The sequence below is a fragment of the Kogia breviceps genome, chromosome 6 (assembly GCF_026419965.1).
Source record: "Kogia breviceps isolate mKogBre1 chromosome 6, mKogBre1 haplotype 1, whole genome shotgun sequence".
Classification (NCBI taxonomy): Eukaryota; Metazoa; Chordata; class Mammalia; order Artiodactyla; family Physeteridae; genus Kogia; species Kogia breviceps.
The window spans coordinates 3304388-3318657 of NC_081315.1; the positions used below are offsets into that span (position 1 = coordinate 3304388).

The window sequence follows — 14270 nt, forward strand, 5'->3', positions numbered from 1 at the left end:
AAATAATTTTTTTTTTTTTTTTAAAGGAACAGTGAGTGGATCGGTGTGGCTGGCTTGGCCGGCACGGCGGGGCAGCTGGGGAACGCAGGTTGATGAAGGAGAGGGCTTTGGATGTCAAGCCAGAGAGCTTTGGCCCCATGCTGTCGATTTATGTAGTCATTAAAAAGCCATCAGCAGTAAAATGTAAGGAAACAGAAGTGTGGCGTGGGGTAACCGTGTTCCCGATTTTGGCTTCTGAAGTCTGGGCTTTGTGTTAGGGCTTCCTTTAGGATGGCTGGCAGTTGCGCCATCTCTGTGTTGATCTGCACATAGTCGGCTGATCTAAGGCACTGGGGGTGGGTTCACTTGACTCTCAAGGACCCAGGATTTTCTTTTCATTGACTGTGAGACGGATCCCGGTTTCAAAGACGTTAAAATGTAAAAAGAAACTGTGCACCTTAGAATCTGTGAGATGCACTCTAGCCACGCTAGTGTAATGGTCTGCTTAATGGAGACGTATCTGTGTATTACAGTCAGAGTAGTGGGCTTAGAGTTGTGGAACTAGATGTGCCAGGTGACGCGTTTGAGGGAACTGTGTTCTGTGTTTGGTCTTGGGTATTTGAGTGTGAGGAAGTCTTGGCTCCTGTCTTAGACCTGCTCACAGACGAGTAGCAGAGAGAGACCCGCTGACACGTGCCCGGAGTCTTATGGATGGGGGCGTGGGCAGCTGGAGGCCACCAGGTGCATAAGGTCGGGCGTGGGGGGCAAGGGCGTCTCGGGCGGGTGGATTTGGAGGTTTGCAGTAGAGCATCCGAGTCATCCTGATAGAAGAGTAGAAGCCCAAGGCGAAGCGGGGTTGGAGATGCCCTGCTCTCACATTCAATGCCACACTCTCGTCATTGATAGGGTGCTGTTGTTCCTACACCAGAGGAGCCTGAATCCTGAAACACACTGAATATCGGGGCCAGAAAGTTCGTCCGGGTTTTCCGAGCCGTTGCGGGGGGGGCGGCGAATGAACTTGTTGGCCAGCCCAATAACTACCCAGGGGTCTACAGCAGCTCCCAGGACTTGTCAGGGGCCGGGTGGGGGGGACCTCAGTGAGAAAACGATGCTGCTCCCAGTGACCCATCCGTAAGCACAGCCCAGGGCGGGAAATAGTTTGTACCTGTGGTCAGGAGGGCTGTCGTCTGACCAGCTGTAACCCTTGTGCAGAAGGTTACGCGAAGGGACGGGATTAATGAGAACCGTAGCCTCGTGATCAGAGCAAGCCCGGATCTACGTCCTGGCTTCACCACTCGCTGTGTGATGCTGGCTAAGTGTGCAGCCTCTCTGTTACGCGGAATCCTCCTTTATCAGATGGAGATACAAGGTTGTGTGACGATCAGAGGTGAAATCTGTAAAGGCTTAGAGCGATGCGTGGCCCATCACAAGCACAGTTCTTAGGTTTTTTTAAAGATGTTGTTTATCCAGAAGATAAGGAAAATTAAATCTGTCGCGCGGGTGGGTCGGAGACCGTGTGTTAGGTTTTCCCTTTGCTTCGATGACGTGTCCTTGAGTTGATTCTCTTTGTTTTCTCTACAGTTCCATACTCAGCAAGCAACCTTCTGTCGATTATTCAATATCAGAGTAAAAAAATAATAGCAATAATGTCATTAGCTGAAGTGGAAGGCTTTCTGTGTTCTTAGGCGATGTTCTACAGTAGAAGTATATCCCCTTTTTCTACATGAAGAAATTAAGGCATAGGGCAGTAAAGTAACTTTCCCAAAGTAATACAGCTAATACATGGTGGAGCCAGTGGCAGTCTCTCCTTGTACGTGGCGGACGCACACACCCACACACGTGTGCACATGCAGATCTATTTTTGGAAGCTACGTGAAGCACCTAAATTTGCTTCTCCTACGTCGTTGCCAAGGTTAGACCAATTCCTTGTTTTCTGTGTGTCCCGTGGATTATAATTCTCATCACACAGTTTGAGGACAGGTTATTCCTCCCCCTACGTTCCCAGTTGATTTTCTTTAGTGTAAGTTTCAAAGGGATTTCTTACGCGTGATGTAGTAACTACCATTCTTACCATAAAATTCAGAGTGCTTTGATGTTGAAGGAAATACACCCTTCAAGTTTGGCCAGAACGGCAAGGATACAACTTTGTATTGAAGAATAACTCTTTACATGAAAGTTTTCTCTTGTTAATGCAGCTATTTACAGGGAGGTCACCGTGCTTATCTGAGATTTCCCATCTGTACGGTTCTCCAGAGGTCTTTTACAATTACTCTGTTTTTAGACTTGACTATAGAAAAGAATCCTGTTTCTGACTTACTGTTTGAATGATGATATGATTGCTGTCTTTCATTTGTTTCCAGTTAGATAAGTAATTTATAAGGAGCTAAGTTTAGCATATAGCCAGATGAAAGAGTTTTCTCAGCCAGACAGACTTAGCAACACTGGGCTAGCCATTTAAAATACAGGTGTGAGTAATAATTAGGTCCATCTTTATTACAATTGTGACATGTCTTTAGCCTTTATCGCTGTAACGCATATTCTTGGGACTGTGGAACAAAACTATAGCTCGTAGGGGCTGTACTTTCACACGGCCATCGTGAGGTGACCTGGTGTCCGGTGATAATGGTTCTCCTTGCATTAAGGACCGTCCTGTCTTGTAAAGAAGTTCATTTGTATCATTCTTTTTCTGGATTATGCGTGTAGGTGATATCATATGATATTTGTCTTTGTCTGACTTCCTTATTTGGGATTAACATGTGCACACTGCTATATCTAAAGTAGATAGCCAACAAGGACCTACTACTGTATAGCACAGGGGACGACGCTCGCTACTCAATATTTTGTGCTGGCCCATATGGGAAAAGAATCTGAAGAAGAATAGATACGTGTATGTGTGTAACTGAATCTCTCTGCTGTACACCTGAAGCTAGCACAACATTGTTCATCGACTATGCTCCAATATAAAATAAAAATTAAAAAAACAAAAACAGTTTGTCTTGGCTCTGCTACTGGCCCTGGATTCAGTATCCATCCTTTGTAAGGAGGAGGGTGGCCAGGGCCTCCTCATCCTAGGCAGGGTTAGAGAACATCCTTCAAGGCATATGTGTCAAGTACTGGCTGTGTTAGCCATGGATATATTCACTACTACGTATTATTTCTTCTCTCTGTTTTGTTCCCTCCTTCAAGTGTTACCCAAAGATGCTGTGGAAAAAAGATATTGCCGTCGATTGCTTTATGGTAAAGTTAACGAGTGTCTTTGAAGCGTCAGCCTGAGCCTGAGAGCAAAGGGGGTGCACACGGAAGTGTCACGTGCAGCAAAACTCCCTTATGGCCGCCACCCAGCGCCTGACACCGCCAGGCGTGCTGATGAGGGCATTTAAAGCAAAATCCCCTTCATTTCAACTGTGAGCCTTTCCGCATAGTACTGGGAAGGAACTACTTCAGCTAGGCTTTCTGTGTGGTAGAACAATAAAACATGTACCGAGACCTTGCTTTGAGTCCTTGTTCTCATGTTGACTAGCTGCGCAGCTACTAGGCAAGTCGTTTTTTTAAAAAATTTACGTATGTATGTATGTATTTATTTTTGGCTGCATCAGGTCTTCGTTGCTGTGCACACAGGCTTTCTCTAGTTTGCAGAGAGCGGGGGCTACTCTTTGCTGCGGTGCGCGGGCTTCTCATTGTGGTGGCTTCTCTTGTTGCGGAGCACGGGCTCTAGGTGCGTGGGCTCAGTGGTTGTGGCTCGCAGGCTCAGTGGTTGTGGCATGCGGGCTCAGTAGTTGTGGCGCACGGGCTCAGTAGTTGTGGCGCACGGGCTCAGTAGTTGTGGCATATGGGCTCAGTAGTTGTGATGCACGGGCTTAGTTGCTCTGCGGCATGAGGCAAGTCATCTGACGTCTTGAGGTTCCTGTTTTCTCAGTTCACAGCGGAGATCATGATTACGATACCAGTCTCCCCACAGCATGATTTTGAAGATTATGAATGATTATGGTAATAGCTACATTATTTTACTAAGTGCTTTACATATATTATTTTCTTCAGTCATCAAAATGATACTAGGAGCCAAGTGAGATTCTCCCAGTCTTACAGATGAAAAACTTGATGTTTAATGGAGGAAAATATAAAAAGAGTTAATGTTTTCCAGAGTCTTTTTGCAAACTCTAAAGCCTATGTGAGTGTCAGTTATCGACATTAGATTATAGTACTCCAGGGTCAGTCCTTTGTGGGTTGGAGACCTACCTCTTCTGTGTAGCTGTGTGGCATTGAGCAGATGACTTGAATGTTCTGAACCATTTTTCCTAGTCTGTAAAGTGCTGTTCATGATGCTTACCTCATAGGTTGCTTCTGGGGGGTTCCATATATGGCACAGGATCTTGCACACAGTGGCATCTATGAACTAGATTCCCACTTTTCCAGCCAGAAGATTTCCCTTTTTTGGTTTTTAAATAGAATGTTGACAGTGATTCAGACATGTATTTTCCCTTATCTAATTTTAAGTTCATAGAACATGATTCTCTCTTGGATATCTTTAGATCAATTATGATTTGCTTTAAGGTCCATCATTAACTACTTTTTACAAATTGGTACAGGTTTTCAAAATAGCTCATAAAAGATCATAGTTGCTAAGAAAAATTCCTGTTCAGTTTTTCACAAGGACTTAAAAAATTTTCCCCACTTATTAAGTGATCTTGTGCAAAAGCAGAGCTGCTTCGTAAGACCTGTCTTTGTAGTCATTTCGCGCGCGCGCGCGTGTGTGTGTTTGCAAGGAGGTATTTTTAGATAGTTTAGCTGAACAGCAATCTGACGTCTTTAGAGGAGACATCAGTTCATTATGTGGATACAAATTTTATGCATTCAGCTTTTATACACCAAGTCTTAATTTAAATCTGTTCTTCTTGCCGTTTCTAACGAAAAAGACTATATCATGGTATGTATTCTGTTTCTTCCTAAGGCTGGCCTTTCTGGTTAACCTTTGCTTAGAGAAACGATCAAGGTAGAAATGCCTGTATTTGCTCACAACTTAATATAGATTATAGAAGCGTGGAATTTTGGGTCATATTTAAATATGCCATGATACATCATGCTACACAGTGTTTTTCTATTGCGATGTGAATCAGGGGATTTTAAATAGTCATTATGGGCTCATAAATGCTGCTTTCTTATAAGAAGAACAATTTAAAGGCCAGGATGTGGGAGTTCTATACCTCTAACTGCACATATTGCTTTATTGGTTCAAAAAATGCCTTTTGCTTTGTGAAAGATAATTTAATGCTGAGTATGTAAGAGGAACATGGTTATTTGCTCTTGTTGCTCTGAACAGTGTTATGTATTAAGTTACGATATCTTCTTTTATCTGTTTTGTTTTGTCATCTTTTTAAAAATTCTGGGGAAAGAAGCTCTTGCAGCTTAAGCAAATTAATGTTAGTTGTTTGTGATACTTGTTCTCACAAAAGGATGCCTTTGGTTAATAATAAGCATAGAACTGATATGTTTGTTTTTCTGATTTTACTATAGCTAATTTTGGGAAGATATTCATATAGAAGTTCAAAAGATTTTTAAAGTTAATTTTCAAAAATTTCCTTTATTCATTTTCCAAAATTTAAAATCTGTTTCTACTTCATGTCAAAATGTCACAGCTTGAGTGAAAACTTTTGTTATTCATTCAGATGTGTTATCTGTGTGTTGTGAGGCTTCCAGGGTTTGAGGCGTGGTTTATAATTTTTAATTCAGTTATTTGACAATGTGTGAACCAACTGGGATCTCGGTGATATTTTAATTATTGCAATGGAATTCTTCATATTTTACCTGATTTTGTGAACATGAAGTATTATCATAGAGAGATGAGTTACTTAACCTAAAGAAAGTCGTGAGCTTGGAGAGTCAGGTTGATAACGGGTTGTATCTGAAGATGCAGAAAGCTTTCATTCGTCAAGAAAAAAGCAATAAGCAATACCTACGTATATGGAAGGGTCAGACAGGACATTTTTGTAGTATGAAAAACAGAGGAAATCCTAAAGCCCTGACGTTTAAAAAAAAACCCCATTCTTGTTCTTAAAAATTAGTGGTGTTATGTAACCATTTAAGAATTTAGCTGAAGCCTGATATTAAGTGACTCAGATTCCTGGCTTCTTAATGATGCTTCTTTACAGTGAAATCCAAGCAGTTGCCAGATTCTTGAGCCATGAGTTCATTCTCCCTCTCCCCCAGATTTGCATGCCATCAAAGTTGGGACTCGGTGCCAGAGGAGGTGTGAGCGCCGCCATTCTTCTATGCCAAGCGTGATACACTGCCCGTCCCGTTGCTTCTCAGTGGAGTCGTTGATATTTCAATTTAAGAGAAGTGACCAACTTCAGGCTAAAGTTTCTTCGGTGGGAAGTGGCATAAAATCTCCTGAATCTGCCTTTATTGGCGCCTTTCCTTACTCCCCACAGCATCTGCACCAGAATAGCCATTGTTCTTTCAGAACCGGTCTCCCCAGATCCACCGAGAAAGGGCCCTGCCCTTCTTCTGACCCAGGAGTGTATGAACCGTATCAGCTAAACATGCTGTCCTCACGTCACCAGTGTTTTCCGGCCTCACCCCTGACTTCGAGGAAGACACTTACATAAGCTGCTTCTTACACACATCTCCCCAGGGAGCCTTCGGGAGCTGTGAAACGGAGAACCCACTTCAAGACTTTTCCCTAAGGTACCCAGTGGCTCTCACCCCCCTCAGGAGGATTCAGGTTGGAAATATTAAGGATGTAGTTACTTGTCACCCCAATTCCCACCCCTGCCACACACACACACACACACACACACACACACACACACACACACACACAGCCAGTCATTGGCACTGAGATTAGTGAAGCGGTGTCCTTGCGGGGATGTGTCTACCTGACTTCTCAGGTGTTCGTTCAGATCGACACCCCCTCCCCCCTCCCCTGAGTTAAAGGTGATTAAATCTTACTGTTGTGTTCCATTCCTTTCAGAATGTCTTTATAGATCTGAACCGTCATTAACTGGAATTCTTGGCCATTGTGTCATGTGTCACCTTTCCCTTCCTTTCGCCTTGTCAGTTATTCACTTTGGAATTAAAGCTGTCTTAATTGACTCTTTCTGCATTGACTAGAGATGATTTTTCACCTCCAAAACTTGTCGTGGTTTATTCTCCACGTTTCCGTAATTGGAATATATTTCTCATTCTCCAGTTTCCCATCGTTGGTAGAATACATTAGAATAAGCCTTGTTTATTCATATGTTAAGATATGCATATATCTACTTTGATATGTCTATCTAGGTATCTAGCTTATATGCGTCAGAGAGTAACAGAGAAGACCACGGCCTTCAAGGGAAGAGGCCACACAAGAGAAATTTGGGTTTATCTAGTTTGCTTGATAGGTTTTGTTTTTGGTGTCTTGGTTACTACTTGGTGTTTCTTAACTCTGATCTTCAAGTGAGTTCTCTGAATTGATACATGAGAGGAAGTAGCTTTCTATCTCAGGAGGTTTCTTAATCCTGTTGATAAAACCGAAAGCACGTTAAGGAACCGACTTCATTTACAAAGGCGCATTAAGTGAGATGGCAAACATCTAGCTAGCCAAGTGCATATCTCAGCTGAGCTTTTATCAGGTTTATACATTAGGAGGAGGCCACTAGGTATTTCTCAAGTTCTTTAAAAGAGTCTGTGAGCAAAATCCTAGACGTTGAAGCTAACTTTACTTTAAAATATTATTGAATTCTTGTTTTACATTCCTCTGGGGCTATTTTGTCCTGTTTTTGCTAGTATGTATCTAACACCTTTACAGTTAATGGCTTAGCTCAAAAGGGACAGAAAACTTGAGACCTTTTACCTCTTATTACCCCATCTGTTTGCTGATTTCAAGAATCATTAGCTCATCACAGGATGGATCAAAATATCCTCTTCCTCATTATCATAATCACCTTGATCATCATTTAGTATTATTTTTGTATGTACTAAATATTAACCTGGAAGCACTTAACGAGCAGGTGAAAGCTTTTACAGAGTTCCCCACCCCCCAAACCAGACATCCGCTGGTTGATTATAATCAAAATTCAAGACTCTATATTCCATTGCCCACGAGATACTGTGAATTTGTCACCTCGGAGTTTTGTTTTTTTTTTTTTTTTTTTTTTTACTTTTTACTTTTTATTGGAGTCGAGTTGATTGACAAGATTGTGTTAGTTTCGGGGGGACAGCAGAGTGAATCAGTTATACATATAATACATAAATCCACTCTTTTTTTTTTAAAGATTCTTTTCCCACATAGGCCACTACAGAGTATTGAGTACATTGTCACCTCGGCCTTGACACGGCCGAAGTGTGACTCTGGTGCTCTCCCAACCACCAACCCAAGAAATACACCCAACCAGCCAGGCAGGCAGCAAACGCTCTCGGTTCTCCAGGTTTCGTCCCCTCACCGTCCTGAGTGTTCCCGTTTACCGAGAGGTGAAACCCCAGACCTGCGAGTTACCTTTGGTTCTCTGGGTGGCCCGGACTCTGTGCTCCTCCGCAAGTCTTGTTTATCCAACTCCCTCCTGCCGGTGGCCCTTAATCCATCGTTCACATGCTGGTCCAGGCTATCAGCATCTTCTCGCCTGGACGCTTCCCGATGACTCCTGGCGTCCTCCTTACTTCTAATCTTGCCCTTCTCCGTGCCACTCTTCACAGAGCAACCCACCGTATCTTAAAGAAGCAGAACCAGACCATGTCATTTCTTTTAAAATTCTCCAGTGCTTAGAATAAAATCTGCCGTCCCTGCAAAGCTGTGCGTGAACTGGGCTCGTCTTGGTCTCCTCTCTCAGCCACTTCCCTGAGCTCCTCGACCTTCCTTATGTTCATAGAACGGACGAAGCCATGGGGTCTTTCCACAGGTGGTTCTTTTTTTGCCAGAATTCGGTCTCCTGTGGCCTTCACCTTGGCCGGCTCCTAGACGCTCCGCTCCCGGGTGCAGGAGGGTCTCCTGCCGGGCCAGTCTGGGGTAGCCACGCAGGCATTTATGTTACAGCACATTTTTTTTTTATTTATTTTTTTATTTTTATTTATTTATTTATTTTTTTTGCGTTATGCGGGCCTCTCACTGTTGTGGCCTCTCCAGTTGCGGAGCACAGGCTCCAGACGCGCAGGCCTAGCGGCCATGGCTCACGGGCTTAGTGGCTCCGCGGCACGTGGGATCTTCCCAGACCAGGGCACGAACCTGCGTCCCCTGCATCGGCAGGCGGATTCTCAACCACTGTGCCACCAGGGAAGCCCCTGTTACAGCACATTTTTAAAGTATGTGCCAAGCATTTATTATTATGTTTTTGTTGTTCTTGCTGTTGTTCATGTTTTTACTGCTTATTTATTAAGTGTCTCTCTGTTGAAATGTAAGCCTCATGAAAGCAGCGACTTCATTTTTGAGATTCAGCACTTAATCTGGCGTGTCTAGGATATGTTTACCGTGAAAAAGCCATTTAATACATATTTACTGAATGTGTGAGAGATGAATTACTAAAAAGTACAGTAAGGCAGATGTGGGCAAACATCAGAGTGAGTAGATAATTGTTTCCCCTTGAGAAGATCTTTTCCGCCCTGTGGCTAGATAAACTTAGATGAAACTGAATCGGGTCTAAAGACTGAAGGCGGTATTTACGTTAGCATTAGTCTAATGACAAATTAGGACTGACATTGCTGACTATCAGCATTTTGTTTAATAAGTCATGTAGTTCTTTAACATTTACATAAAATATGGAAATAAATTTTATTCACCTAAGCAGCTAAAACTTTCTGGGATATAAGCTGTTTAGGAATTTTGGCTGATATGAAGTTTTAGGCATTCGGACATTCTATCTAGAAGGAATATTAATATGGATTATATGAAAGATCAAACTATCTTTGAAGGCCTTCAGTATAATTCAGTGCCAAAACGAGGTCAACGTACTTGCTTGTGTTTTTACGTGGTGGGACCTCGACTGTCTTAACATTATGAAAGTTACGTGCTCTTCTAAGAGCATTTGTCTTAATATACATAAATCATGGAATTGAGGTTAAAATTAATTTTGGTTTGTGCAACATAATAGATCATTAGCAATGAACTCCAAGTTACTTTTCCCTTTTAGTACTATTTTTCAGAATACTTGTTTAAAAATAATAATGCTACAATTTACATTGTAGAAAGTTTGGAAAATATTCAAATTAATTTTTTTATTATATGAAAGTAAGATTTGGATTCAAGTTTTAACAGTGCCATAACTAGTTCATTTTTCTTGACATCAGTTCCCACAACTGAGAAATGAGATTATGCTAAATAAATCCCTGAAAATCCTTCCAGGTCTATAATTGTACTATACAAAAACTTGCATTTGCATAATGCTTTATATTACTAGAGTTATTTCACGTTGGTCATCTGTTCTCAGAGCTGCCTTGTGAGGCAGGCAGGATAGACCTTGTTATGTCTACTCCACACTGGTGAGACAATCAAGCTACAAGGAATTAAAGTGATTTCTTGGGTCACACAAACTGCTTGGGTGTAGCCATGTATTGTTTCTACAATTTCATATTATAATTTATGACCTCCTAATGATAATCGCTGGTTAGGAACTTGGTCAAAATAAGTATTCATTTTGTTAGTATATTTAGTAAATTACCACTGTGTAATAAGTTGCATTTTTTTATAATCTGACCCCTTATACCTGGGAAATTTGGTCAGGTACCCACATAACTTAGAGGAGGCCGGAACTAATTGCTAAAGTGTTGTAGCAATCAGTGACACATAGGCGATCGGCCCTGATGGAACTTTACGTAGATGGAATTTTATCTTTTGAGAAAGTTAAGCGGTTGATTGCAGAGGCCCCTCTAAGCATCTCCAGGTTAGGTTTTGACAGCTGTTAAGTTTGTTTGCTGTGGTCCCGAAGGCACAGCCCACTCCGTCCTGACTCTCCCCCCATTTCTGTTCTCCCTCCCCACCACCTGGACACAATGATTTACCTTTCTTCAGAAATTTATTTTACTGAAGTGCAGTCGGTATACAATGTTGTATCCATCTCTGCTGTACAGCACAGTGACTCAGTCATACACATATATACATGCTTATTCTTTTCCATTATGCTTTGTCAAAGGATATTGAGGATAGTTCCCTGTGCTGTAAGTAGGACCTTGTTGTTCATTCTCTCTCTCTCTCTCTCTCTCTCTCTATATATATATATATATGTATATATATATATATATATATATATATATATAAAATAGTTTGCATCTGCTAATCCCAAACTCCCATTCCTTCCCTCCCCCAGCCAGCCTCTCCCTTGGCAACCACAAGTGTGCTCTCTAAGTCTGTGAGTCTGTTTCGTAGATAAGTTCATTTGTGCCATATTTTAGATTCCATATATAAGTGGTATCATATGGTATTTGTCTTTCTCTGTCTGACTTACTTCACTCAGTATGATCATCTCTAGGTCCATCCATGTTGCTGCAAGTGGCATGGTTTCGTTCTTTTTGACGGCTGAGTAGTATTCCGTTGCATGTACGGACCACGTCTTCTTTATCCATGCACTGGCAAGAATGATTTAGAAAATGCTACTGGATCCTGTTAGTTTCCCGTTTAAAAGCCCAGTGGCTTCCCATTGCTCTTAACCAGCCTCCTTTGCAGTAGGGTTGGTTCCCACTACTCTGAGCTTGTTTTTCCCCCTGCCCTCTGGTAACCTTGAACTTGGTCTCCTTTCCTGAGCACCCCCAGGCTCTTCCTCCCTCAGGGCCTTTGCCCTCTGTTTTCCTTGGGTCGGTCGGGCTCCCCCCCCAGATCCCGTCTGCTTGGATCCTTTGTGTTTATTCACTTCTCACCTCAGATATCACTTTCTCGGAGCTGCCCACCCAGTGCCCCGTCTGCAGTAGCCGCCCCAGTCCCAGCTATCATGGTCCATGGCACCACTCCCCCCCCTTAGTATCCTCTGTATAGTACTGACGATGTCGACATTCATTTTATTTGTTTATCATTACTTATCCCTTCTTTCACCTTCCACCCTGAAGCCTCCTGCCTCCGGAAGGAAAAATTCCAGGGAGCAGGGCTTTGCCAGCACCCGCCATTGCCAGATAACGAGCTCCTATAACCACGCCTGCTCACAGCAGTCAGTCCGTGAATACTTGTTAAATAATTGAGTAGATGAATGAATCTTACAATTCTGAGTAGACTTCAAACACTCTTCATGTGCCAGGCTCCTCTGTTGGAATCTATGCAGACCGGAACTCAAAAAGTTTAGGGTCCAGAAGTTTTGTCCTGGCTTGCAGGAAATCCAAACGAAATACATTGCTGAACTGTGCTCACCGTTAGCCTAGGTTAGTCTAGTCTCACCCTGCTTCCATTCCTCGTCAGTTCACTTTGTTCCAGCAGTCTTACGTGTAATTGCTGGCAGAAAGGAGCGACCGGTGAGTTGGGACAGGAGAGTATCCTCGGTGTCCTCAGCTCTAAACTCGGGTTAATCGTGCAGTGATTTGTGTGTCATTCAGCACAGACCGTATTTCAGGCCCTTTGAAGCAAGGGAAAGGGTGAAGGAAAGGCAGCCGTGCTCCCTTTTGGACTTGCTCCGGGAAGGCTGGGATGTTTAGAGCAGCAGCTGCTGTCAGGGGTGGCTGAGCTCTGGGTGACAGAGGAACCTCTGACGACACCGTCTCACGAGACTCCAGGAGGGGAGCTCAGGAATTAGGGGCGCCCTGCTGGGAGGAAGTAATAGCAGAGGCCGAGGAGAGAGGGTGTGCCATGAGAATGAGCTGAGAGGGGTGTGCAGAGATCTCAAGGAGAAAAGAGGTGCGTGCAGTGGTCGGAGGTGTGAACCTGCCCCTGCGGTAAAGAGGGTCCCTGACAGGCTCCTGGCCGGGGATTGGCGTGATCGGGTGCGAGTTTTTCTATCCTCTTCCAGAAGTTCACTGAGCTGCAACGTGGAGAAGAAATAAAAGGGAAACAAGAGATTGTTGCAGGAAGCAAGACAGGACGATGGTGGTGCAGCGGCAGTAGATGAAGTAGGAGAACGTATGTACGTCCCCATCAGAGGGTCTCGCGCACAGTGGGCACTTGGCTGATTTTCTAAGTTCTTGTTTCTGCTGAAGGTGAATCGAGGCTTTGTAACTTCTAGGCTGCGGAAGTTAAACTGTTTATAGTAGAGGACATTTTCAGGTTGTTAACACGTGTGTGTGCACACGCACATGCGTGCGCTGATGACACCACAGGTCATACGGTTCCCTGAGTGTATCTTGATTAATGTGATTCTGTTTCCCTGATTTAAACTTGGGATTAATAAATTAATATGCGTACACATACGTGCTTAAAAGTTCAGAGAAAGCAGTTGAAGTTTAAGGAAAGGAAAAGCTTTTTAGAAGACTAGATGTTGGTCTTTGTTTAGGAGGAGTGTGCTTCCTAAGACAGTTGCTCAATTGATTATGTAAATAAATCCTTGGAGGTGACGAGAAGGTCACGAGAAATGCTGGCACATTGACAGAAGTGAGGGTATTAAAAAGGAGTCTCCGTATGACGTCACACGCGCTGAACTGTGTCCTGGTCATTCAGACTCTTCACCAGGTGATACGGCGTCTGAGGTTTACCAGTCAAAACAAACAAGCAAGCAGGCGAAAAAGGAAAGGCGGAGGAAAAGAAGAATCCATTAGCCTTCATGCAGTTTACGCGGGGTATATTTTTGATGGCCCCTGGGCAATGAGTAACGCACCGCAAATGTTCAGTTAATTCTCCCCCAGTGCCCTCTAGACAAAGCTGAAGCAGTGAAATTAGCTGGTGTGCCCGGGTTGACACACAAAGCCCTTGAAAACAGACCTTAAATTAGATGTTTTATCACTGAAGTCCTTGGAAATAAATGCCAAAATGAATATGTTTATCTCTGGAGTAAAAGGAAAAGCTGATATTCTAGACACATAAAATTAATGCCCACTATTTTGTGTGAGTAACTTAAGAGGGATAACATATAATTATTTTTTGATTTAAAGATTATTGTCTATAGCTAAGCTGTCATGCTCATCACTGGAAAAGCGGCAGTCGTGGTTGTGTTCGAGTGAAATCTACAACTGGAACCATTAGTGGTAGAATCTGAGGTGTCCTTTGAAATCTAGGTAGTCTTGTGTGTGTGTGTGTGTGTGTGTGTGTGTGTGTGTGTGTGTGTGTGTGTGTCTCACACAGATGTAAGAGGCACGGGGTGGGAGTTTTCAGTAAATAAAGTTGTATAGCCAGTGTACCCAGAACCCATGACTTAGACGGCTTCACAGTTGAGTCACTGCCCGCGGGACATCAGGTAAGATGAGCTCCGAGGTCCTTG

The 14270-nt window shown here is 43.2% G+C and overlaps 1 protein-coding gene across 9 annotated transcripts in view; it reads left to right on the plus strand.

Annotated features, from left to right (window-relative positions):
- The window catches only part of RAPGEF2 (Rap guanine nucleotide exchange factor 2), a 249132-nt gene that overhangs the window by 166997 nt on the left and 67865 nt on the right, over positions 1-14270 (plus strand). The window contains exon 1 of one of the 9 annotated variants that reach the window (XM_067035443.1): positions 4859-4903. The exons of the other annotated variants lie outside the window; for them this stretch is intronic. Coding sequence (XP_066891544.1) covers positions 4901-4903 — 3 coding nt within the window. The 5' untranslated portion in view covers positions 4859-4900. Of the gene's footprint in view, positions 1-4858; positions 4904-14270 lie in introns of those variants that run through there. 9 annotated transcript variants of the gene reach the window in all.